Source organism: Coregonus clupeaformis, chromosome 28 (genome assembly GCF_020615455.1).
Source record: "Coregonus clupeaformis isolate EN_2021a chromosome 28, ASM2061545v1, whole genome shotgun sequence".
Classification (NCBI taxonomy): Eukaryota; Metazoa; Chordata; class Actinopteri; order Salmoniformes; family Salmonidae; genus Coregonus; species Coregonus clupeaformis.
This window is the reverse complement of record NC_059219.1, coordinates 2,637,791-2,665,744: the sequence shown is the minus strand read 5'-3', so window position 1 is coordinate 2,665,744 and position 27,954 is coordinate 2,637,791. Positions and strand designations below refer to the sequence as shown.

The 27,954-nt window shown below is 42.0% G+C and overlaps 1 protein-coding gene across 2 annotated transcripts in view; it reads left to right on the top strand.

Annotated features, from left to right (window-relative positions):
- LOC121543649 (solute carrier organic anion transporter family member 1C1) overlaps positions 1-27,954 on the top strand; it is a 67,600-nt gene that overhangs the window by 37,192 nt on the left and 2,454 nt on the right. Inside the window, exons 3-14 of one of the 2 annotated variants that reach the window (XM_041853688.2) lie at positions 4,928-5,069; positions 10,088-10,220; positions 12,267-12,400; positions 12,544-12,690; positions 13,395-13,493; positions 15,724-15,972; positions 16,195-16,359; positions 18,684-18,879; positions 23,501-23,666; positions 24,248-24,432; positions 27,261-27,325; positions 27,763-27,880. In XM_041853688.2, coding sequence (XP_041709622.1) covers positions 4,928-5,069; positions 10,088-10,220; positions 12,267-12,400; positions 12,544-12,690; positions 13,395-13,493; positions 15,724-15,972; positions 16,195-16,359; positions 18,684-18,879; positions 23,501-23,666; positions 24,248-24,432; positions 27,261-27,325; positions 27,763-27,880 — 1,799 coding nt within the window. Of the gene's footprint in view, positions 1-4,927; positions 5,070-10,087; positions 10,221-12,266; positions 12,401-12,540; positions 12,691-13,394; positions 13,494-15,723; positions 15,973-16,194; positions 16,360-18,683; positions 18,880-23,500; positions 23,667-24,247; positions 24,433-27,260; positions 27,326-27,762; positions 27,881-27,954 lie in introns of both variants that reach the window. The other variant, XM_041853687.2, reaches the window with a different exon arrangement.

Sequence of the window (27,954 nt, the reverse complement as noted above, 5' to 3'; positions counted from 1 at the left end):
AAGAACACCATACCTACTGTGAAGCATGGGGTGGAAACATCATGCTTTGTGGCTGTTTTTCTGCAAAGGGACCAGGACGACTGGTCCGTGTAAAGGAACGAATGAATGGGGCCATGTATCGTGAGATTTTGAGTGAAAACCTCCTTCCATCAGCAAGGGCATTGAAGATGAAACGTGGCTGGGTCTTTCAGCATGACAATGATCCCAAACACACCGCCCAGGCAACGAAGGAGGGGCTTCGTAAGAAGCATTTCAAGGTCCTGGAGTGGCCTAGCCAGTCTCCAGATCTCAACCCCATAGAAAATCTTTGGAGGGAGTTGAAAGTCTGTGTTGCCCAGCGACAGCCCCAAAACATCACTGCTCTAGAGGAGATCTGCATGGAGGAATGGGCCAAAATACCAGCAACAGTGTGTGAAAACCATGTGAAGACTTACAGAAAACGTTTGACCTGTGTCATTGCCAACAAAGGGTATATAACAAAGTATTGAGAAACTTTTGTTATTGACCAAATACTTATTTTCCACCATAATTTGCAAATAAATTCATTAAAAATCCTACAATGTGATTTTCTGGATTTTATTTTCTCATTTTGTCTGTCATAGTTGACGTGTACCTATGATGAAAATTACAGGCCTCTCTCATCTTTTTAAGTGGGAGAACTTGCACAATTGGTGGCTGACTAAATACTTTTTTTCCCCACTGTATTATTATATTTTTCTCATTTTTGACAGTATGTGATGGTATTTAATGTTTTTGAATAATACAAGTTCAAAGTATACTTCATGAGTAGTGCATGCATTTCCTTTAGTCATGTGTTATTATTTCCACACTGTACCACATTTGTTTTGTCTTTGTATGCCTCTATTTTGTAAAAAAAAAAGTCAATTTTCCTTTATCAGAATGATTATTCTCCTCTGACAATGTATACTGAACAAAAATATAAACACAAAATGCAACAATTTCAAAGATTTTACTGAGTTACAGTTCATATAAGGAAATCAGTCAACTGAAATAAATTAGACCTTAATCTATGGATTTCAAATGACTGGGAATACAGATATGCATCTGTTGGTCATAGACCTTATAAAAAAAGGTAGGGGCGTGGATCAGAAAATCAGTCAGTATCTGGTGTGACCACCATTTTCCTCATGCAGTGCGACACATCTCCTTCGCATAGAGTTGATCAGGCTGTTGGTTGTGGCCTGTGGAATGTTGTCCCACTCCTCTTCATTGGCTGTGCGAAGTTGATGGATATTGGCGGGAACTGGAACACTCTGTCGTACATGTTGATCCAGAGCATCCCAAACATGCTCAATGGGTGACATGGCTGGTGATTATGCAGGCCATGGAAGAACTGGGACATTTTCAGCTTCTAGGAATTGTCCAAAGATCCTTGCGACATGGGGCCGGTCATTATCATGCTGAAACATGAGGTGATGGCGGCGGATGAATGGCACGACAATGGGCCTCAGGATCTCGTCACGGTATCTCTGTGCGTTGAAATTGCCATTGATAAAATGTAATTGTGTTTGTTGTCTGTAACTTATGCCAGCCCATACCATAAGGTCTTCTCTCCTTCGTCATATCTTCCCTTATTCCTGCCAGGATGTCATACTCATTTAGGCTTTTCATCTAGTAGAATTCATTGCACACTATTGAGGAAGAGAATCGTCTTTTCACACCCACCTGTGTTCGACAACAGCTGATAATCAGAATAGGGGATGTGCTCTACAAAAATTAACAAATGGCGAGGAACAAGCGCGATTGCGCATTTGATGACGCCTTCTCAGTATGGATGAGAAGTATGTTGATATTTGTTGCTTACTGCATACGTTTGTACTAAACAGTACATTCTAAATAGTATGTAGTATGGTTAGAAAGAGGGGGGAAGGTTGTTACTGAGGCATATGTTATTGCAAGCGAACAGTCTTGACAGTTCATTTTGAAGCCCCCTGACCATATTGAATTACAATGTACTTGGGAGAGATAAAGTCCCATCTGACCATTAATTAAACCCTGAAATATCACTTCTCTTCCAGTTGTGGTTTCAAGCCTGAATTGATGTTTATGTCTGTAATTGGGCTTGTGCTTTCTAGGGATTTTTGGCTGGCTGCCAGTGTAGAACATACATACTAACAGAGGCTATTCATACATCTCTCTGGGGTGTTATCATTTATGAGTTAATTTCTTAATGCCTCAAATTAACCATAATGATACCATAACGGATTGCTATGTTTGTTTGTTTTATAGTTTTGAGTGCTGGATGGATTGATAGTGTGTGCTGTAGCCTGTATGTCATGCAGAGGACATCACTGCTGAGGGACTCACATAAACACTTGTTTAACCAGCCATTTAATCCACAAATGGTCTCCTCTTCAACTCTCACTCTCTGGCTCTCTCTCTCTATCTTTCATCTCTCTTCCTGTCAATTACTTGATTTCTCTCGCTCTCGCTCTCGCTCTCGCTCTCTCGCTCGCTCTCTGGTCATGTCCAAAATCTGTCGTTCTTACCATTTACTAAAACTACATACTGTGTACTAATCATACTATTTAGAACTTACTGTTTAGTAAAAATGTATACAGTAAGCAACAAATATCAATGTACTAGACTCACCCATACTAAGAATGCGTCATCAAATGCAGGGGTTCCCAAACTTTTTCACTCAGCATTTTCCTTCCAGCATTGGGGAACATCCCGCGACCCCCTGCATGCGCGGGCCACGTCTATTTCTATGGGCACAAGCACTGTTCATGACACAAACTGTCCACACCCCTCTTGTTGGAGGAGAGAACATTTAGCAGGTTGCAGTTTTAAAGCTAATTTTCTTGCAATTCTATACATTTTGCCATGTCTAATGTGTATTCATGTGATATTTGAGTGAATCAAACATTACAACAAAATCTATAGGCTAAAAAATCTAGCTTAAAAACATTAGCTGACATGGGCTAGTTGAGTTTTAAATAGATCTCTAAGGTACGCAATGACTGACATGAAAACTGATGATGCACTACCCAATTCCACCTTGTGCATTCTACTATTACAACTGAAAGCCGGACTGAGCGCATCTGTTGGTCACAGATACCTAAAACAAATAAAATAATTGCCATCGATAAAATGCAATTTTGTTCGTTGTCCGTAGCATGCCTGCCCATACCATAACTCCACCGCCACCATGGGGCACTCTGTTCACAACGTTGTCATCAGCAAGCAGCTCGCCCGCACAAAGCCATAAACATGGTCTGCAGTTATGAGGCCGGTAGGATGTACTGCCAAATTCTCTAAAATGACGTTGGAGGCGGCTTATGATAGAGAAATTAACATTCAATTATCTGGCAACAGCTCTGGTGGACATTCCTGCAGTCAGCATGCAATTGCATTCTCCCTCAACTTGAGACATCTGTGGCATTGTGTTGTGTGACAACATTTTAGAGTGGCCTTTTATTGTCCCCAGCACAAGGTGCACCTGTGTAATGATCATGCTGTTTAATCAGCTTCTTGATATGCCACACCTGTCAGGTGGATGGATTATATTGGCAAAGGAGTAATGCTCACTAACAAGGATGTAAACAAATTTGTGCAAAACATTTGAGAAAAATAAGCTTTTTGTGCATATGGAAAGTTTCTGGGAACGTTTATTTCAGCTCATGAAACAATGGACCAACACTTTACATGTTGCGTTTATATTTGTGTTCAGTGTAGTTTCCCGGGCTAGTCTTTGATGTGGAAAAGCCCATGGGAACGTGGACGTGTCGCTGTGAGAAGACAAACCTACATTGTGAGAGATGGGAGGTGTTGCTAGTCGTGAGTGGCCCAGAGCGGGGAGACTGATGCAATGGATGCTAGAGCTCATCTTTCCTAGCCTAGGCCCCCATCTGTTTGCGCTATCTTGCCAACACCTTGTCAATAATGTTTGGCATGACACATGTTTGGCACGACAGATCCATAAGGAGAGTAGAAACAAGAGATGGCAAGAGACAAACTGGCACCAACACTGGGTTCTTCAGCTGTCCCCATAGGATAACTATTTTTGGTTCCAGTAAAAAACAATTTTGGGTTCTACATGGAACACAAAACGGTTCTACTTGGAACCAAAAGGGTTCTACCTGGAACCAACAAGGGTTCTTTAAAAGGTTATCCTATGGGGACAGCCGAAGATCCCGTTTAGGTTCTAGATAGCACCTTTTTTGGTGGGGGGACTGAAGGCCAATCCATAATGTATAAGTTCCCTCTCTTCCTAGTCAAAACTAATCCTTTCTTCATCAGTCGCTATGGTTGAGTCACCGGTCTCTCACATAAGGAGCCATCTTAAGTCTGACGTAGACTCCTAATCCTCTCTTTGTCCTGGTCTTCCTCAATACCCCGTAGTTACAGACACACTCTGCCTTCCCTCATCCTCCATCTCTCCTTTTCCTTTCCCTCTTCTATCCTCCTCTCCTCCGTGCTCTATGATGTAGGCCTAGTTGAATATTAAATAGGAAATGTGATAGCAGGAGCTAAAATAGGCTAATGAGCCAATGAAAAGTAGAGCTGTGGTGTACATCAGAGCATCACAGGGGTAACTCTCCCTCTCCCGCTCTCTGACAATCAAAATCTTGATACAGTCCGATATGTATTAATTAAGCAATAAGGCACGAGGGGGTGTGGTATATGGCCAATATACCACTGCTAAGGGCTGTTCTTATGCACGACGCAACGCGGAGTGCCTGGATACAGCCCTTAGCCGTGGTATATATATAAATACATGTTTTGTCATACCTGTGGTATACGGTCTGATATACCATGGCTGTCAGCCAATCAGCATTCAGGGCACGAACCACCCAGTTTATAATTATTAATAACCAATATCTCTTTCCCCCATCCCCTTTCTTTTATCTCTCACTTTCTGCCACCTCCCTTTCTCCTTTCTTCCTCCCCTCATGCTCTTCAGATGTTCCTTGTGGCCCTGTCGTTTGCCTACTTTGCCAAGGCCTTGTCTGGCAGCTACATGAAGAGCACAATAACCCAGCTGGAGAGACGCTTTGACATCCCCAGTTCCCTAACAGGTGTCATCGATGGGAGCTTTGAGATAGGTAAGTAAGTGTCTGCGTCACAGGTCCCCATCCCCCTGTCCCCACCCCCCCTCCTCGTCCTCATCCCCAGGGCTATTTTGGTCTTCCGTTCTATCCATGTTGTTGTGAAAGAGAAGAGATGTGAATGAATGGGTCACCAAGGCCTTCTAGGAAGTCACCAGGGGCCACATTTATCAAAGGTGTTTGTGCACAAAAAAAAACTCTAAACCTTGTGTGCACCAGATGTCCCACAAAGGTTGGTATTTATCCATTTTGAACTTGCGGGAAAGTGTGCGTATCTCCATGTGCAGCTCAGACCATTCGTACGCACAACTTCTAGTGGCTGATCAATTGTATTGCAAGCAAATATTGTTCTAATGGGGGAAATGGTGTTTGATGCACGGGAATAATAATAACATTAAAACATGGACCTAATGATAAGACAGATGCATTTGCCGTTGGTAAGGAGATCGCATAGCAGCATGTAGCCTAATATATTTATTTTACTTTTATTATATAGGCCTAAATCATAATCATATAGCAAGACATGTCTCTCCTTTTCTGACATGACTGGTTTATTGCCGCTACACAACAACTATTAAGCTACCATTTATCCATCGCTCATTCAATAGCCAAGCATGCTCGAAAGTAAATAGACCGGTAGCCTATTTCAAATATTTGACATTATGGGTAGGCTACAGTATTGCTGTGTGGTAGCCTATTTCATCTCAGAGCCTATCCCAAGGCAGGAGATATAAACACAATCATGTACTGATGAACAAAATATTAAACAACATTTCGTCTTTTGATTAGAAGTGTGGGCTGAAGCATAAATTGTTCGAATAGACAATCAATCTTGCAGAATGCACGGCCAGTGTTTGGCACTCACTATAGGCGGCATGCATTATTTTTTTGAAAGGCACTGAAACACATTCTGCCCACACCTCTACAGAAATGTGATCAAATTTACCATTGAGCCTTCTTTGAGAAACTGTCAAGGCCCAGTTCCAACATCATGCTATCGCATGTGAATTGTGCAGTGAAATGCTTATGTTTCTAGCTCCAACAGTGCAGTAGTATCTAGCAATACAATAATGCCCCCCCAAAAAACAAAAAAATACTAGAAATTAAGAAATATCAGAAGTAGCTATATGTACTGCATTTTGTTTTACCATGCTGCCCTACGCTCGGCAACAAAAACAATAACGGTGGTGGAGCAGCCAGTGGTGCTGTTTCCCCCTACTGCAGATTCCATCTCTATGGGTTTGGTTAAGGTTAGGGTTAAGGTAAGGGGTCAGTTTTAGATTTTGATTAGTCATTTTGCATGTCAGTAGTGTCCTTATAGAGTCTCCCTTCAGCCCATGCCTTAGAAGTATATATAAACACCTCTCTGCCTCAAAGGCCTTTAATATTGCAGACAGATTGTGGCTTCCATCAATGTAATTGTCTGCATAATTTCCAATCCCCCATATATCGTTTGGGTAAATATATGTATATAAATATATATCTATATATATTATATTATTATTTTCCCCTAACCCAACCACCCTTCCCCTAATTGGAGTAAACTATTGGACAACAACACTTAGGCTTCAACTTCCAGCTTATACATACTGCAGTTGAAGTCGGAAGTTTACATACACTTAGGTTGGAGTCATTAAAACTCCACAAATGTCTTGTTAAAAAACGACAGTTTTGGCAAGTCGGTTAGGACATCTACTTTGTGCATGACACAAGTAATTTTTCCAACAATTGTTTACGGACAGATTATTTCACTTATAATTCACTGTATCACAATTCCAGTGGGTCAGAAGTTTACATACACTAAGTTGACTGTGCCTTTAAACAGCTTGGAAATTTCCAGAAAATGGTGTCATGGTTTAGAAGCTTCTGATAGGCTAATTGACATCATTTGAGTCAATTGGAGGTGTAACTGTGGATGTATTTCAAGGCCTACCTTCAAACTCAGTGCCTCTTTGCTTGACATCATGGGAAGATGAAAAGAAATCAGCAAGACCTCCGAAAAAAAATTGTAGACCTCCACAAGTCTGGTTCATCCTTGGGAGCAATTTCCAAACGCCTGAAGGTACCACGTTCATCTGGTCTGATGGAACAAAAATAGAACTCTTTGGCCATAATGACCATCGTTATGTTTGGAGGAAAAAGGGGGTAGCTTTCAAGCTGAAGAACACCATCCCAACCGTGAAGCACGGGGGTGGCAGCATCATGCTGTGGGGGTGCTTTGCTGCAGAAGGGACTGGTGCACTTCACAAAATAGATGGCATCATGAGGAAGGAAAATGATGTGGATATTTTGAAGCAACATCTCAAGACATCAATCAGGAAGTTAAAGCTTGGTCGCAAATGGGTCTTCCAAAGGATAATGACCCCAAGCATACTTCCAAAGTTGTGGCAAAATGGCTTAAGGACAACAAAGTCAAGGTATTGGAGTGGCCATCACAAAGCCCTGACCTCAGTCCTATAGAACATGTGTGGGCAGAATTGAAAAAGCGTGTGTGAGCAAGGAAGCCTACAAACCTGACTCAGTTACACCAGTTCTGTCAGGAGGAATGGGCCAACATTCAGCCAACTTATTGTGGGAAGCTTTTGGAAGGCTACCCAAAATGTTTGACCCAAGTTAAACAATTTAAAGGCAATGCTACCAAATACTAATTGAGTGTATGTAAACTTCTGACCCACTGGGAATGTCATGAAATAAATAAAAGCTGAAATAAATAATTCTCTCTACAATTATTCTGACATTTCACACTTAAAATAAAGTGGTAATCCTAACTGACCTAAGACAGGGACTTTTTACTAGGATTAAATGTCAGGAATTGTTAAAAACTGAGTTTAAATGTATTTGGCTAAGGTGTATGTAAACTTCCGACTTCAACTGTATATACTTTTTACGGACACAGTATATTTGACAATAGTTATCTTTTGTTCGTTTTTAGTCCCATCCTTCAGCTACCCTCAACCCCTCCCATCTATCTCTGAAGACCATCCCGTTTTTATTTCTATATACATTTTACGGACACAGTATATTGTACATTAGTTATCTTGTTATTTTTAGTCCCACCCTTCAGCTTGCCTCAAGGGCCTTTCTGTGTAGAGTAGACGGAAACCAGGAGAAGCCTGCTGTAGGATGCGCTGTGTGCCTCTTGTCATGGCTCCAATGGCCCCTACCACAGGGAGAGAGAACAACAAGAGAAAAGTGCTGAAGCGACTCAGGAGAGCTCCATAGACTAGCCTCAAAGGCCTTTCTTTATTTAACCACTCTCTAATAGCAGGATGTACTCTGTACCTCTTGACCTGCTCAAACCATAGAGACATTTCCCTTTTGGGAAACCCTTAGCAACAAACAAAGCAGTTATTCTAGTCCACACAGTATTCTAAATAAATGAAGGAAAAATAAACACATTCACAGTCAGTGAGTTCAGGTGTTTTCATCACAATAGCTCTCAGCACAATGAAAACAGTTATTTTCCTTAAGCAGTATTTTAAACAAACGAAGGGCACAATGACACTTTCACTACCTGGCATTTCCAAGTGCTAGGTTGGCCTTAGTCAGAGGACAGTTATTTCAGGAGTTCAGAAGTTGAGGCATTGTACAGCAGGTTTCTGAAGTGGGACTTTCCAAGCCTACCTACTCCTCTTAATAGTGAGAGCGGATGGACGTCCTTAATAAGGAATTGACATCATCCCTCCATCCCTCCATCCTTGAAAAACAACAATTGGTTCAATCATGAAATGGCTGCTTTTATTTTACCTCATTAAAGTCTTTATCGCCCACTGCTCTCCTCCACTACCCAATTTTCTCTCTCTCTCTCTCTCTCTCTCTAACATTCTAACTCGCTCTCCTCTATCAACTCCCCCCCTTCTCTCTCTCTCTCTCTCTCTCTCTCTCTCTCTCTCTCTCTCTCTCTCTCTCTCTCTCTCTCTCTCTCTCTCTCTCTGTCTCTCTCTGTCTCTCTCTCTCTCTCTCTCTCTCTCTCTCTCTCTCTCTCTCTCTCTCTCTATCTCTCTCTCTCTCTCACACACACCCACCCCTCTCTCTCACTCTGTCTCTCTCTCGCTCTACCCCAACCCCCCTCCCTCCTCTCTCTCTATCCAGGCTACGGCACAGTCATTCAATTGGCCTTCGTCATTCGATTTGGAAGGTTCTTCTTTTCTTATGATCCAATTTGTAAGCATTATCAACAGAGTGAATGTGAAAATGGATTCAAAATGGTCGCCTTCTGCTGGTGGTTTGCAGGATGGCAATGATATAAGTAAAAGGAGGGCTGTGATTGGTTGGTGATATTGTCTACTATGCCAATTTCTCTGTATTAAATGGGCCATAACTTTAAAATTAGCAGAGATCCAACTCTGGAACTTTGATATGCCCATAGAGTATATTATTTTCAACAATATATTTGCCAAATACGTTTTTGTATATTTTCAATATTCATGTTTATATTTTTCTATATTCATATATTATTGTAAGAAATGTGTTCTTGAAATCAAAATACTACTTATATTACAGAGCTAGCGGTAAAGCTTCATATGACACACATTTCTGCTTTGTAGTATCTACAGATGAGACATTATGGAGTCTTAAGGGAGACCAAAATGTCAGAAATATGGCAACTTTGATTCATTATTTCTCAATTATGCTTTTAGATACAAATGTCAAATATATGTCAACAACATATGTCATTTTTTGGTCTGGGTTTTGTGAGGAATGACTCTATAGTGGGAATTAGGAAACCAACGGTGCCACTATGTTGAAACTCAATGTGCCAACACTCTTACATCAATTAGAGGAATTAGGCATTGTGATTGTGAATAAATTGAACTGGGTTCAGTTCCATGTCAACTCGACAATTCAAGAATCCATTCAGGAATGGAATCGAAATAGAGTTGTAACTAGAATAACCTTAACATTTTACTTTTTCAATTCGTGAATTGAATCTCAATTAATCAGATTAGTCAATTTGAGAATTGAAATGGGAACTAAGAACAGACCAATTCTGTGTCTGTCTGTCCCCCTACCAGGTAACCTGTTGGTGATAGCATTCGTGAGTTACTTTGGTGCAAAGCTGCATCGGCCCAAGATCATAGCCATGGGCTGTGTACTGATGGCAGTGGGAACATTCATCATCGCTCTGCCACACTTCCTCATCGGACGGTGAGGTTTTACTGACTTTTGAAGGAGGATTCATTTCCAGCATCCTTTTCAAATCAAATGTTATTGCATACACATATTTAGCAGATGTTATTGCGGCTGTAGCTAAATGCTTTTTTGAATGCACTTGTGGTACAGTAAGCTAAAGCTTATCTGGATATGTGTGTAAGTGTGTGCCTGTGCGCTTGTGTGTACTCTAGTCTGCATTACGTTTCCAGTTATCCCCTGTTTAAAGGAAATGTCAGTCTACAGTGCATTAGGAAAGTGTTCAGACCCCTTGACTTTTTCCACATTTTGTTACGTTACAGCTTTATTCTAAAATTGATTAAATCGACACACAATACCCCATAATGACAAAGCAAAAACAGGTTTTTAGAAATTTTTGCAAATGTATAAAAAATAAAAAGGAAATATCACATTTACATAGTATTCAGACCCTTTACTCAGTACTTTGTTGAAGCACCTTTGGAAGCGTTTACAGCCTCGAGTCTTCTTGGGTATGACGTTACAAGCTTCGCACACCTGAATTTGGGGAGTTTAACCCATTCTTCTCTGCAGATCCTCTCAAGCTATGTCAGGTTGGATGGGGAGCGTCGCTGCACAGCTATTTCAGGTCTCTCCAGAGACGTTAGATCGGGTTCAAGTCCGGGCTCTGGCTGGGCCACTCAAAGACATTCAGAGACTTGTCCTGAAGCCACTCCTGCGTTGTCTTGGCTGTGTGCTTAGGGTTGTTGTCCTGTTGGAAGGTGAACCTTCCTGTCTTGGCTTCCGTCTGGCCACTCTACCATAAAGACCTGATTGGTGGAGTGCTGCAGAGATGGTTGTCCTTCTGGACGGTTCTCCCATCTCCACAGAGGAACTCTGGAGCTCTGTCAGAGTGACCATCGGGGTCTTGGGCCCTTCTCCCGTGATTGCTCAGTTTGGCCGGGCGGCCAGCTCTAGGAAGAGTCTTGCTGGTTCTAAACTTGTTCAATTTAAGAATGATGGAGGCCACTGTGTTCTTGGGGACCTTCAATGCTGCACACATTTTTTGGTACCCTTCCCCAGATCTGTGCCTCGACACAATCCTGTCTCGGAGCTCTACGGACAATTCCTTCGACCTCATGGCTTGGTTTTTGCTCTGACTTGCACTGTCAACTGTGGGACCTTATATAGACAGGTGTGTGCCTTTCCAAATCATGTCCAATCAATTGAATTTAAAACAGGTGGACTACAATCAAGTTGTAGAAACATCTCAAGGATGATAAATGGAAACAGGATGCACCTGAGCTCAATTTTGAGTCTCATAGCAAAGGGTCTGAATACTTATGTAAATAAGGTACTTCTGTTTTTTTATTTGAAAACATTTGCAAAGATTTCTAAAAACCTGTTTTCGCTTTGTCATTATGGGGTATTGTGTGTAGATTGATGGGGGAATTTTTTTAGAATAAGGCTGTAACAACAAAATGTGGAAAAAGTCAAGGGGTCTGAATACTTTCTGAATGCACTGTATTTATGTGTGTTTGTATAATGTCTGATAAAGGACGGATATCACTGACTCTGTATGATATGCTAATATACCGTATTTTGTACATATTTTATATATTGTATAGCATCGTTTGTGGGATGAAGCATGGTTGTGTGTTATCATGTGTTCTCATTAGCTTGGCTTGGTCATGAAAGTTTGATCAGTCAGAATATATTATCCCATCCCACAAGATGGGAACATAGTGAATCTTAAAGAGTATATGCTGCACTGTATGGAGTCTCTTTACTGAATGCCAAGAGAAGTTCTACTATATGCATTTTTACAGCTGTTGGATGTTTTTCAGAAAAACATTTCAGTCGCCAATTGTTTGTATTTTACAGGGGAAGCCAGGAAAGCTTCTTCCTATCATTAAGTATTGCTTATAACATGACGTGCTTGAATGTATAAAACGTTGTTTCCTAAATGTTTCATTGCATATCCAAAGCACTCATGTTCTGCTTTGTCTCTGTCCTCTCTACTGTATAACGTGGTGCTTTCTTCGTTCCCTTCGCTAAACAGTTGCATTGGTGTTTTGTACGCAGCTATAAGTTCGAAACGTCAATCCGATCGTCAGTGAATTCAACCAATAACCTCTCCCCATGTCCAGCGCGCCTGTTGTCACCCTCCGCGCTAGCTTCGGGTGACCCGCTTTCTGAGGCACCAAGCACAGGGACAGGTGTGTCACCTACACACATGCTCATGTGCATACATACATGCAAACACGTGCGCACACACACACACACACACACACACACACACACACACACACACACACAGTGCTCTGTAACTATTCTCTATCTCCCTCCCCCTTCCCAGTAGGTTGTGAAGGAGAGTCCAACCTCTCCATGTGGATCTATGTGTTCCTGGGGAACGTCTTACGAGGGATCGGGGAGACTCCAGTGCAGCCCCTTGGGATCTCGTATATAGATGATTTCGCCAGGGAGGAAAATGCTGCATTTTACATTGGTAATACACCAATTGGAAATACAAACACACTTTAGATAATGTCACTGTGCATGATTTGAGGTACAATCATCCATATGTTAAGTAGATTTGACAGTCTGAATAAACTGCCTTTCAATCTGATTCATACACTAAGGGCCCGATTCAATCAGATCCGCTTTAGCCGACATCCGCATAGCTGATGTTTAAATGGTGTGGGAGGTGGAACTGCATTAGAGCTGTCAAATCCACAAGTGGCTCCCAGCTTTACACGTAAAGCAGACATTGCCATTGGCTGCACGAGTCACATTATCAGAAATCCCATGCAGCCTTTTTTACAAGTTCGAACACTGGAACGTGAGATGTAATCTACATCTCGATTAGAATAATCAAAAATCATCATTATTTAGTTTAATGATTTTTCAATGTGAGCGTAATTATTTCTATATAGCCTACACTTTCTCTTTCTGAAAGTGGGGCTGTAACGCACGCCGCCAAAACATACGCTATGCAGGTGTCTGCTATCACCGGTTAACGCTTGATCTCATTGAATCTAGCTCTTTGTGATAACATGAATGGACGAACGCTCTTTGACCTTTTAGAAATCACACAACAACTGTCTTATTGTTGACTGCCTTATGGAGCTGTCTCTGTTTAGTATAATAAATCAATTGCTGTGTGTGTGTATGTGCACGTGTGTGCGTGCTTATGTGTCTTTCATATTTCAGGCTGCGTTCAGACCATAGCAGTCATTGGTCCTGTGTTTGGCTATTTACTGGGATCCCTGTGTGCCAAAATATATGTGGACATTGGATTTGTCAACATGGGTGAGTAAACGGTATCTAGCGACATACAGAGTATTCTGTCTGGGCTGCCTACACACTTTTGGACTGTACTACTGAGTTCTCCAGTTTAGACAGAGACAGGGCATTCACCTCTGTTCTGTTACTACTAGACTAACAAACAGGGTTCTGAGTTAAGTTCATTGTCGTTCCTAGAGTGCAATCGCTGACTGTGTTCAATAAGTGTTTTTTATGTATGCTCATGCTTCTAGATTCTAGGTTATAGGACTAAATGAACTAGTGTGCTCCAGAACGCTGCTCAGTGACGTCAGCTACTTAATTTGAGTAACCAATATGAAGCAGGAGAGATGGTTAAGATATGCACAAAAAGCAGCTGTGCTGTGCTCTTTTTGTTCTCTCCAGTAAGTCTTGTTGCTAGGAACGTTGCTAGTGTTCTCACAGTTATTCTCATAATGTATTTTGTCCCCAACAGTCACAGCTCTCTCTCTCTCTCTCTCTCTCTCTCTCTGTGCTTGTCCTCCCTGTATAGAGACTATCACCATAGCCTGCTCTTGTTGTGTATATGTACTGACATGTACAGTACCAGTCAAAAGTTTGGACACACCTACTCATTCAAGGGTTTTTCTTTATTTTTTACTATTTTTTACATTGTAGAATAATAGTGAAGACATCAAAACTATGAAATAACACATATGGAATCATGTATTAACCAAAAAAGTGTTAAACAAATCAAAATATATTTTATATTTGAGATTCTTCAAATAGCCACCCTTTGCATTGATGACAGCTTTGCACACTCTTCGCATTCTCTCAACCAGCTTCACCTGGAATGCTTTTCCAACAGTCTTGAAGGAGTTCACACACATGCTGAGCACTTGTTGGCTGCTTTTCCTTCACTCTGCCGTCCGACTCATCCCAAACCATCTCAATTGGGTTGAGGTTGGGGGATTGTGGAGGCCAGGTCATCTGATGCAGCACTCCATCACTCTACTTCTTGGTAAAATAGCCCTTACACAGCCTGGAGGTGTGTTGGGACATTGTCCTGTTGAAAAACAAATGATAGTCCCACTAAGCCCAAACCAGATGGGATGGCATATCGCTGCAGAATGCTGTACGGTGGGATCTACACATGCAGAGATCATCCGTTCACCCACAAAGACACGGCGGTTTGAACCAAAAATCTCAAATGTGGACTCTAGACCAAAGGACACATTTCCACTGGTCTAATGTCCATTGCTCGTGTTTCTTGACCCAAGCAGGTCTCTTATTATTATTGGTGTTCTTTAGTAGTGGTTTCTTTGCAGCAATTCGACCATGAAGGCCTGATTCACACAGTCCCCTCTGAACAGTTGATGTTGAGATGTGTCTGTTACTTGAACTCTGTGAAGCATTTATTTGGCCTGCAATTTCTGAGGCTGGTAACTCTAATGAACTTATCCTCTGCAGCAGAGGTAACTCTGGGTCTTCCATTCCTGTGGCGGTCCTCATGAGAGCCAGTTTCATCATAGCGCTTGATGGTTTTTGCGACTACACTTGAAGAAACTTTCAAAGTTCTTGAAATGTTCCGTATTGACTGACCTTCATGTCTTAAAGAAATGATGGACTGTCATTTCTCTTTGCTTATTTGAGCTGTTCTTGCCATAATATGGACTTGGTCTTTTCCCAAATAGGGCTATCTTCTGTATACCCCCCCTACCTTGTCACAACACAACTGATTGGCTCAAACGCGTTAAGAAGGAAAGAAATTCCACAAATTAACTTTTAAGAAAGCACACCTGTTAATTGAAATGCATTCCAGGGGACTACCTCATGAAGCTGGTTGAGAGAATGCCAAGAGTGTGCAAAGCTGTCATCAAGGCAAAGGGTGGCTATTTGAAGAATCTCAAATATAAAATATATTTTGATTTGTTTAACACTTTTTTGGTTACCACATGATTCCATATGTGTTATTTCATAGTTTTGATGTCTTCACTATTATTCTACAATGTAAAAAATAGTAAAAATAAAGAAAAACCTTTGAATGAGTAGGTGTGTCCAAACTTTTGACTGGTAGTGTATGTGTAACTGATAGATGCACACACACACTACATGTTAATGTTTTGAAATGTATGTAAATTGTAAAGTCTATTGTCTGTAATGTCTTTTTCGTTATGTGTCGGACTCCAGTAAGACTAGCTGTCACCATTGGCGTCGGCTAATGCAGATCCTAATAAATCAAATTAAATCAAGTTCTGTGTCTCCACTCCCTGTATAGAGAGTATCACCATAACCCCTGGTGATGCTCGCTGGGTGGGGGCCTGGTGGTTAGGTTACCTTATAGCTGGGGTGATCACCCTGCTTTCAGCCATCCCCTTCTGGTTCCTGCCCCGTTCCCTGCCCATCCCGTCAGACCGAGGCCCAGCCCAGTGCACCCCGGAGCAGACTAGCTTCATCAAAGACTCCCCTCTTCTGGAGCATAAATACAAAGCTGACGAGCCAGACAGCTTTCTGGAGATGGCCAAAGGTATTTTGTTGAATGGGGATAAAGTTGGAACATTTTCTGGTTTAGGTTATGATTGGAGTTTAAAAAGGCTTTTTCAAAGTCTGTTCAGGCAAAATGGTATATTAAATTCAGGTTACTTTGGATGAAATGACCATAGTATGGAAAAAGGTCGACAAAAATGACCTTGACAACTGATGACGTCGTTGACGACTGATGATGTTTTGTTGATTGTTTTTCATCTAGATTTCATACCAACGTTGAAAACCCTCCTGGGGAACCCAGTGTACTTCATCTACCTGTGTGTGACCATCATTCAGCTGAACTCTCTCATCGGCATGGTAACCTACAAGCCCAAGTACATAGAGCAGCATTACGGACAGTCAGCATCAAAAGCCAATTTCCTGATGGGTACGTAACGTTGGTCAATCATATAGCTTATATGCCTTGACCACTGTTGGGGAACGTTACTTTTAAAAGTAACTTGTTACGTTACAACGTTGCTTCCATTAAAAGTAACTTGGTACGTTACAACGTTACTTACTATGGAAAGTAACTTGTTACATTACTTTTGTGTTACCAAAAACAAAAAGCCCTCTGAAGATGGTCATTCTTATAGGCCCAGTGCAGTCAAAAACGAATAAATACAAAGTCAACATTGGCCTCATGGTGAAATCCCTGAGTGGTCTCCTTCCTTTCTGGGAACTGAGTTAGGAAGGACGCCTGGATCTTTGTAGTGACTGGGTGTATTGATACACCATCCAAAGTGTAATTAATAACTTCACCATGTTCAAAGGGATATTCAATGTCTGCTTTTTTATTTTTACCCATCTACCAATAGGTTCCCTTCTTTGTGAGGCATTGGAAAACCTCCCTGGTCTTTGTGGTTGAATCTGTTTGAAATTCACTGCTCGACTGAGGGACCTTACAGATAATTGTATGTGTGGGGTACAGGGATGAGGTAGTCATTAATACATCATGTTAAACACTATTGTTGCACTTAGAGTGAGTCAATGCAACTTATTATGTGACTTGTTAAGCACATTTTTACTCCTGAACTTATTTAGGCTTGCCATAACAAAGGGGTTGAATACTTATTGACTCAAGACATTTCAGCTTTTAATTTTTAATGAATTTCTATAAATGTCTAAAAACATCATTCCACTTTGACATTATGGGGTATTGTGTGTGTGTAGGCCAATCACAAAAATCTCAATTTAATCAATTTTAAATTCAGGCTGTAATACAAGAAAATGTGGAAAAAGTCAAGGGGTATGAATACTTTCCGAAGGCACTGTACAAAACGAACTGGGCACAGTAAAACGAGAGCTCAAATACAAGGACAACTGGCTACCAATCTGTTTTACTCACAGATACATACTTGGCAGAGAGATATGAAAATACACAAGTTAACATGAGCAATAGCCCTTTCCAAACATGCAATTCATGAACCACAACAACCAGATCGTCTCGATACCAACTAGTTTAATTATTTTCATAGAAGTTACAGGCGCATAGGCTTTTCAAAAGGACAACCTATGCACATTACAACATTCATAGCTCAAAGTCAAAATAAAACCGCTCACCTTCAATCACAACTTGGTGATTTATTTCACTGCTTTCCTCCAATGTAGCGATTAGCATTATACCGCACAAGAAGATGTCTGAAGGTGCTTCTTGAGATTTGAAGTGGAGTTCTTTGCAGCTGACAGGCGCTTATCCCAGAGGCACAGTTAGCATTTTACTATGATGTTCCTGTCCTTTTCCCCTACCAATTCAAAGTAATGCGAATTCTTCCACAATGTAAAGGCTATTGTCTCTGCCATCTCACTAGCTAGAAACAAAGAAAAAAGGGAATAATATTGTAAACGTAATGGCTTGCTTATTTGAAAACGTAATTAAGTAACTGATTAAAAAATTTTAGAAATGAACGTGTTAAGTTACTCGTTACCACAAAAAATAAATCTTAGTACTCTGACCCGTTACTTTGTAACGCGTTACCCCCAACACTGGCTTTGATTCATCTCCTACATGAGCTAGTTCAATTTAGATTTGAAACTTGAAAGGACTCGCTTTATGCATAGATAAGCTCATGCATAAAATATTGTTAATGCTAGATCAAGCAATAGGAGATCAACGTTGCTGTTTTATTGAGCTATACAATGTGTTATGATTCAACCCTAAAATGTGTATGTTGATCTAAATAGGCCTCATGCAACACTATATTGACTTGACCATTGCATGCTGTGTATGAAAGGTAATGCAATATCTAGCATAGCTAATAGAACAGATAGATAAAAGATGATATCTGTACATTGATGTATGAAAAAGACCAACAGCTTTGGTCTTTGAGTGGGAGTTGGACAGGGCTACAGTGTGTTCTCTCTACTTTCAACTACATCAAAGGCTGAGTCTCAGGCGGTATGACCTGGTTCTACTCTACTGTACTGTATGTATGGCTGCATTGGGTTGTAGAATAGCACTGGCATAAAAGGTAGACTTTTAGCTACAGTGATATGAAAGGTAGCAATAGCTATGGTATTGTATGAAAAAGTGAGTTCCTGGTTTAGGGCTTTGGCTGGTTCACATGATGGTGTTTCAGTCCAATTGAACCTATCATCAAGACCTTAGTGCTGACCTAAATCCTCCATGACTAGGAATGAAGAACATTTTTAAAGAAGGAGACCTACGTCTTAACGTTTATAGAGTGTGTGTTGTTTGTGTGTTTGTTCCAGGTACGATCAACATCCCTGCCGTGGCGTTGGGAATTTTCACTGGCGGCCTACTCATGAAGAGGCTGAAGCTGAGCATCATGGGAGCGGCCAAGTTTGCGTTCAGCACCTCTCTGATAGGCTACTTCCTATCCCTCTTCTTCTTCGCCATGAGCTGCGAGAACGCCAAGGTGGCCGGGATCACACTGCCCTATAACAGGTGGGAGATACACACACACACACACACACACCTCTGGGTAGAAGTTACCCTTAGGTACATACAGTATTTACCCTCTGTATATACAGTACCAGTCAAAAGTTTGGACACACCTGCTCATTCAAGGGTTTTTCTTTATTTGTACTATTCTTTACATTGTAGAATAATAGTGAAGACATCAAAATTATGAAATAACACATATGGAATCATGTAGTAAACAAAAAAGTGTTAAACAAATATATTTGAGATTTGAGATTCTTCAAATAGCCACCCTTTGCCTTGATGACAGCTTTGCACACTCTTGGCATTCTCTCAACAAGCTTCACCTAGAATGCTTTTCTAACAGTCTTGAAGGAGTTCCCACATACAGTGGGGAGAACAAGTATTTGATACACTGCCGATTTTGCAGGTTTTCCTACTTACAAAGCATGTAGAGGTCTGTAATTTTTATCATAGGTACACTTCAAATGTGAGAGACGGAATCTAAAACAAAAATCCAGGAAATCACATTGTATGATTTTTAAGTAATTAATTTGCATTTTATTGCATGACATAAGTATTTGATCACCTACCAACCAGTAAGAATTCCGGCTCTCACAGACCTGTTCGTTTTTCTTTAAGAAGCCCTCCTGTTCTCCACTCATTACCTGTATTAACTGCACCTGTTTGAACTCGTTACCTGTATAAAAGACACCTGTCCACACACTCAATCAAACAGACTCCAACCTCTCCACAATGGCCAAGACCAGAGAGCTGTGTAAGGACATCAGGGATAAAATTGTAGACCTGCACAAGGCTGGGATGGGCTACAGGACAATAGGCAAGCAGCTTGGTGAGAAGGCAACAACTGTTGGCGCAATTATTAGAAAATGGAAGAAGTTCAAGATGACGGTCAATCACCCTCGGTCTGGGGCTCCATGCAAGATCTCACCTCGTGGGGCATCAATGATCATGAGGAAGGTGAGGGATCATCCCAGAACTACACGGCAGGACCTGGTCAATGACCTGAAGAGAGCTGGGACCACAGTCTCAAAGAAAACCATTAGTAACACACTACGCCGTCATGGATTAAAATCCTGCAGCGCACGCAAGGTCCCCCTGCTCAAGCCAGCGCATGTCCAGGCCCGTCTGAAGTTTGCCAATGACCATCTGGATGATCCAGAGGAGGAATGGGAGAAGGTCATGTGGTCTGATGAGACAAAAATAGAGCTTTTTGGTCTAAACCCCACTCGCCGTGTTTGGAGGAAGAAGAAGGATGAGTACAACCCCAAGAACACCATCCCAACCTTGAAGCATGGAGGTGGAAACCTCATTCTTTGGGGATGCTTTTCTGCAAAGGGGACAGGACGACTGCACCGTATTGAGGGGAGGATGGATGGGGCCATGTATCACGAGATCTTGGCCAACAACCTCCTTCCCTCAGTAAGAGCATTGAAGATGGGTCGTGGCTGGGTCTTCCAGCATGACAACGACCCGAAACACACAGCCAGGGCAACTAAGGAGTGGCTCCGTAAGAAGCATCTCAAGGTCCTGGAGTGGCCTAGCCAGTCTCCAGACCTGAACCCAATAGAAAATCTTTGGAGGGAGCTGAAAGTCCGTATTGCCCAGCGACAGCCCCGAAACCTGAAGGATCTGGAGAAGGTCTGTATGGAGGAGTGGGCCAAAATCCCTGCTGCAGTGTGTGCAAACTTGGTCAAGACCTACAGGAAACGTATGATCTCTGTAATTGCAAACAAAGGTTTCTGTACCAAATATTAAGTTCTGCTTTTCTGATGTATCAAATACTTATGTCATGCAATAAAATGCAAATTAATTAATTAAAAATCATACAATGTGATTTTTCCCTCACCTTCCTCATGATCATTGATGCCCCATGAGGTGAGATCTTGCATGGAGCCCCAGACCGAGGGTGATTGACCGTCATCTTGAACTTCTTCCATTTTCTAATAATTGCGCCAACAGTTGTTGCCTTCTCACCAAGCTGCTTGCCTATTGTCCTGTAGCCCATCCCAGCCTTGTGCAGGTCTACAATTGTATCCCTGATGTCCTTACACAGCTCTCTGGTCTTGGCCATTGTGGAGAGGTTGGAGTCTGTTTGATTGAGTGTGTGGACAGGTGTCTTTTATACAGGTAACGAGTTCAAACAGGTGCAGTTAATACAGGTAATGAGTGGAGAACAGGAGGGCTTCTTAAAGAAAAACGAACAGGTCTGTGAGAGCCGGAATTCTTACTGGTTGGTAGGTGATCAAATACTTATGTCATGCAATAAAATGCAAATTAATTACTTAAAAATCATACAATGTGATTTCCTGGATTTTTGTTTTAGATTCCGTCTCTCACAGTTGAAGTGTACCTATGATACAAATTACAGACTTCTACATGCTTTGTAAGTAGGAAAACCTGCAAAATCGGCAGTGTATCAAATACTTGTTCTCCCCACTGTATGCTAAGCACTTGTTGGCTGCTTTTCCTTCACTCTGCGGTCCGACTCATCCCAAACCATCTCAATTGGGTTGAGGTCAGGGGATTGTGGATTGTGGAGGCCAGGTCATCTGATAAAGCACTCCATCACTCTCCTTCTTGGTAAAATAGCCCTTACACAGCCTGGAGGTGTGCTGGGTCATTGTCCTGTTGAAAAACAAATGATAGTCCCACTAAGCCCAAACCAGATGGGATGGCGTATCGCTGTAGAATGGCTCAAACACATTAAGAAGGAATCAAATTCCACAAATTAACTTTTAAGAAGCCACACCTGTTAATTGAAATGCATTCCAGGCGACTACCTCGTGAAGCTGGTTGGGAGAATGCCAAGAGTGTGCAACGCTGTCATCAAGGCAAAGGGTGGCTATTTGAAGAATCTCATCTCAAGAATTTGTTGAACACTTTTTTGGTTACTACATGATTCCATATGTGTTATTTCATAGTTTTGATGTCTTCACTATTATTATATAATGTAGAAAGTAGTAAAAATAAAGAAAAACCCTGGAATGAGTAGGTGTGTCCAAACTTTTGACTGGTACTGTATATATATATATTTTTCTCCCCAATTTTGATCTTGTCTCATTGTTGCAACTCCCCAATGGGCTCGGGAGGCAAAGGTTGAGTAATGCGTTCTCCGAAACATGATCCGCCAAACCGCGCTTTTTAACACCCGCACGCTTAACCAATGTGTCGGAGGAAACACAGTTCAACTGACGACCGAGGTCAGCCTGCAGGCGCCCAGCCCGCCACAAGGAGTCGCTAGAGCGCAATGAGCCAAGTAAAGCCCCCCGGCCAAACCCTCCCCTAACCTGGACGACGCTGGGCCAATTGTGCGCCACCTTATGGGACTCCCGATCACAGCAGTTGTGATACAGCCCGGGATCGAACCCTGGTCTGTAGTGACTCCTCTAGCACTGTGATGCAGTGCCTTAGACCGCTGCGCCACTCGGGAGGCCATCCTCTGTATATTTTCTATTCTCAGCACCACAAACAAGCTGGAGTGTGCCTCTAACACTGGAAAGATGTGGTCTAGAATTGCGAATCAGGGATTTCTCCCATATATACTGTAATGTACGCCCCCTGGCTCTTTCAAGGCTGTTTGCTGCTAATGTCAATATCAGAACCAGCACTGAATTTGGTTGATAACATTAGTATTCATTGAATCGGTTAAAGTATACTGAACAAAAATATAAATGCATCATGCAACAATTTAAAATATTTTTCTGAGTTACAGAAATGTGTGAATTGAAATAAATTAATTAGGCCCTAATCTATGGATTTCACATGACTGGGCAGGGGCTCCCCACCCAATCATAATGGGTTTTTCCCCACAAAAGGGCTTTATTACAGACATAAATACTCCTGTTTCATCAGCTGTCTGGGTGGCTGGTCTCAGACGATCCCGCAGGTAAAGAAACCGGATGTGGAGGTCTTGGGCTGGCATGATTACACGTGGTCTGCGGTTGTGAGGCCGGTTGGACATACTGCTACATTCTCTAAAATTATGTTGGAGGCGGCTTATGGTAGATAAATTAACATTAGATCTCTGGCAACAGCTCTGGTGGACATTCCTGCAGTCAGCATGCCAATTGCATGCTCCCTCAAAACTTGAGACATCTGTGGCATTGTGTTGTGTGACAAAACTGCACATTTTAGAGTGGCCTGTTATTGTCCCCAGCACAAGGTGCATCTGTGTAATGATCATGCTGTTTAATCAGCATTTTGATATGCCACACCTGTCAGGAGGATGGATTATCTTGACAAATGATAAAATGCTCACTAACAGGGATGTTAACAAATTTGTGCACAACATTTGAGAGAAATACACTTTTTGTGCATATGGAAAATTTCTGGGATCTTTTATTTCAGCTCATGAAACATGGGAACAACACTTGACATGTTGCGTTTATATTTTTGTTGAGTATATATCTTGTTATGCATTTGATTAAATACACATCCCACCTTATGTATCTGAGCAGGCAGAGGTCAAGTCATGTCTATATAAAGAAAAGCGCTATATAAATTACATCTACTATTAATAACAACCCCTCTCTCTCTCTCTCTCTCTCTCTCTCTCTCACTCTCTATCTCTCTCTTTCTTGCTCTCTCTTTCTCTTTATTTCTCTCTCTCTCTCTCTCTCAGGGTGGATGGTGTATCATATGAGGAGCCCTCAGTGTTCTCAGCCTGTAACTCAGACTGTGTGTGTTCAGACAAAGACTGGGACCCTGTCTGTGGAGAGGACGGCATCACATACGTCTCTCCCTGCCTGGCCGGCTGCCAGACCTCCACAGGATCAGGGAAGAACACAGTGAGATGAGGATCAAAGCCAGCATGGAGGCTGCATCCCCATATGGCACCCTCTTCCCTATATAGTGTACTACCTTTTGGCTCTGGTTAAAAGTAGTATACCATATAGGGAATAGAGTGCCATTTGAGATGCAAACTGACTATGTAATCTGATATATCATATTATTGATTCATAAACTTGTGAGCAACAGGGTGGGGGTCTATTCCATTTTAATTTCAGTACGATTTCAGCTGCCAAGTCTGCAGCAATTACATTTCATGAATTGAACTGGAATTGACTCGCACCCTGGTGGGTTTATTGATCACTTTTGAAGCAGCAAGTTATGTTGTTGTTTCTGTTTTTGTGTCAAATTGTTTTGTGTGTGTGCCTGCCTGTGCCTGCATATGTCTGTGTGTGTGTGTGTTTGTGTGTCTGTGTGTCTGTGTGTATGTGTCTGTGTGTGTGTGTGTGTGTGTGTGTGTGTGTGTGTGTGTGTGTGTGTGTGTGTGTGTGTGTGTGTGTGTGTGTGTGTGTGTGTGTGTGTGTGTGTGTGTGTGTGTGTGTGTGTGTTTGTGTGCCTGCCTGTGTCTGTGTCTCTGCAGGTGTTCTCTAACTGTAGCTGTGTGGTGACAGCAGGGCTGAGCAGTGGTAATCTGACAGCCAGTGTAGGCCACTGTCCTCACAGAGACGACTGTGACCGCGTCTTCCCTTACTTCCTGGCTCTCTCTGTCATCACTTCATTTATCATCTCCCTGGGTGGCACGCCAGGCTACATGGTCCTCATCAGGTCAGTCACACACACAAACACAGATACACACACACATACACACACACACACACACAAGACGGGATGGTCATAGCAGTTGGCAAGACAGCACAAAGAAATCTGGGACTCAGACACCTTAGAGGGGAAACAATCAGAAGCCCCGTTTATACCTGGTTCTAACATGCGTCCGTTGTCCTGATCATGTCCACATTCTGGTTGTGCCCACATTTGTTGACAGGTGTAGACAATCAAAAGACGCATTGTGATCTGATTGTGATTATATCTTTCTGACCACCTCCGGAGATAGTCGAAGACGCATCTTGTACGGATATCCTTGGTGTAAACGAATCCGGACAACGAAAGTGTATACATTTGGCCAACGTCACGTCACGGTTGTCCCGCCCTCTCAAAAAATCACACCAGCCAGTAGAATTAAGGTCTTTAGAAACCAAGTGTCTACTGGCACTGAGGCTGGATATGCAACAGTCCAATATTGCATCCAGCTTTGAATAAAATGGGCATACAGAAATAAAGATATTTATGACGAGATATTGTCCCGAATAAGAGAAAAGGGGTTCTCCCTTTCCCACGTCCAATGCCAGCGCAAAATATAATATTTGAAAACATTGTAGGCTACAGAAAGGCCAAGGAATTCAGAGATGCACTTTGTAGCCTACTCTGTAACTTAACCTGTTTCTGTTTTTACTGTGTGCATTAGGGCCTAAGTGTCATTTTTATTTATACTGTGCAATAATTGTATTTTGCAAACACATCCAGATACTCAGCTCGTTTGCATGGTGACGTTTTTAGGGATGGGAGAGATTCTCTGAATATTTATTTTGTACGGCTGTGGACAGGTCCAGGTTATCGGGACAGTAGCCTATTACACCCAGTCTTAAATCCTTGGGTAACAAAAGTAGGCTGTAATGATGAGTATGAAACTATTGATTATAAAAGTGTGCTGTTTTCTGTTGATTTATACAGCGTGTCATAACGGAGGTTCAAGGCAGGTTGGATGAATTTGCATACAGGGAGGGACCAGGGAATCTGGTCACAATAGGGATGAATTGGGCAGATAAGAGACAGATATTACCATGTGAAGACGCAACAAATCTCGATCAGATAGTGATCGGATCATGTTGATCGGATGATGACAACCATATGTTAATGCAAGGTGTAACCATGGCTACTGAGAAAACCTAAACTGCATTAGGTCTACTACATTTACCTGCACCACCTTGTTCAGAATGATCTCGCCCAGAAAGTTCTCACAAACACTTGGCTACTACTGTACAGTAGTACACCATGGGTAACACTGTAGTGAAATGGGCTCACAATGGGTGACAGAATGGCTGACAGAAGTTGAATGTAGTCTGTGCAACAGACTTAGTCTGCTAAATGGCATATTACTTAGGCCGGGATTCAATCAAACTGCACTTTGTCTGCTATGCGCCATTTCAAGGTAATTTTCTATTCAGCCGACATATGCATTGTTTACGACGAACGCGGTCTCTGTGAACGGGAAAACATTGCCTTTAAAAGCTGCATAGCAGACAAATCGCGATCAGATTGAATTCCGGCCTTGAAGAGACGTGTTGCAACCATAGAGAATGATAGAGGCCTCTAGTGGCCAAAAGGCCATCTTAGGGCAGGGCCATTGAGGGCTTCCACCATTTTTATGTAGTCATCTGGGTGGAACTTACAACTTTATTGGCTGATCCCTTCTGGTGACTCTGTTGGAGTCATGTCCAACCGGGTCATCAGGAGGGATCGACCAATTGCGAAGAAGGAAATGTACAACTTTAAAATGGAGATAGCCTCTATAGAGTCATAATATTCATAAAAACCTAGAGGTCAAACAGGGAAATGGTTCCAATCGTTCATTTTTTCTATAGGGGATTTTAGAAACACTTAAAATAAGAGCTGTGTTTCGTGTAGGCTTACCCTGGAGTGATGTCTGACTGGACTGAGAGATCATTTTTTATGAGTCAACTCGTTGTTCTTCCTGCTCTCTATCTGTGTGTCTATTCAGGGTTATAATATAGCAGTAAACATAGCTTCATTACACTTTAAGTACATTTCATTTCAATCTTTATCCCACGGCATACTTAATAGGGGTTATAGGAAAGTCAGCAATAGAGGTTTTCACTGTATATCAGAAAAGTAGAATATGTGATTTGGAGCAGTACTGTTACTGGCTAAAATGAGTCCTTAATTAGCCTTGGCCAGCTTCGAGCATGTACACAAATGCACATACGTACGCACGCACACACACACACGAACACAAACACAAACCACAATCCAGCAGATCCGCCCAAAGCTCGATCAGCTGACCCCGATGAAATGTGTTGCACTTACTGGGACAAATGAAGTTACTGGCAGTGCCCTATTTCCTTTTTCTTTTGTTCTGATATTTTTAGAGAGTCTTAGTTGTCTGAGATGGGTCTGCTTCTGTTTTTGCTCTGGGACTTGAGAGAACAGCTGAATAGCAAGGTAGTAAGGGCAGACCTTTCTGACAGTGTACTACCTTGCTCTACCAACATAGGTCAGTAGTACTCACTCTTTGGTACTCACTGGCTATGTCAGAGAACGTCTTAAGTCAACTTACTGTATGTCAACAACACTGGTCTTTTGAGTTGACCTTTAAAGATGACTGAGTATGCAAACATAATAATTTCTTTAAATGTGTTGGTCTTTGAACCATAACTCATTTGTGGATGTTTTCATATCGTGACATTTCATTCATAATATCTTCAGGTCTAGCTATATCTATTATCTGTATTCATAGTTATGGTAAAGTTCAAGTTGATGATGGTATGTAAGCTTAACATATGTGTTCTCCCATGCAGGTGTATCAAGCCTCAACTGAAGTCCTTAGCTCTGGGGTTCCATACTCTGTCCACACGTACACTTGGTGAGTCAATACGGTCAGATCACAGATCTAGGATCAGTTTACCACCCAAAATGTTAACACGTGGGGGGCACAAAACTGACCTTAGATCAGCGTCTAGGGGCAACTTCCTCCTACTCCTGTCTGATCAAGCCATACCAGTCCCACAGCCAGCGGCCGGCAGCTTAGCAACCCTGATATAAAACTAGCTGCAGCCAGTTTGTTTCCAAGTCACACATTTCTCCACTACTCAGCTTCTATTAGGATTAAAACCCTGAACAAAATCCTCTTAAAAATCCACTCTTTTGCAAAGGTAATCCTAGAAAAATTATTACTTGTGAATCAGGTGTGTTAGCTCTGGGTTGGAACACAATCCTGCACACACTGGCCTTTTCCATGAGCAAGATTAGCCACCTCCGTATTACTGGTAGATCAGTTTGTGTGTGTTTGTGTTCTAACAGCGGGTATCCCAGCGCCCATCTACTTTGGGGCGATCATCGACACCACGTGCCTGAAGTGGGGCCAGAAGAGATGTGGAGGGACAGGAGCCTGTCGGATATACAACACTACATCATACAGGTAATACACACATACACACTACTGGTCAAGCCTGATACACAACATAAACGCACACAGACAACACACTTACTTCA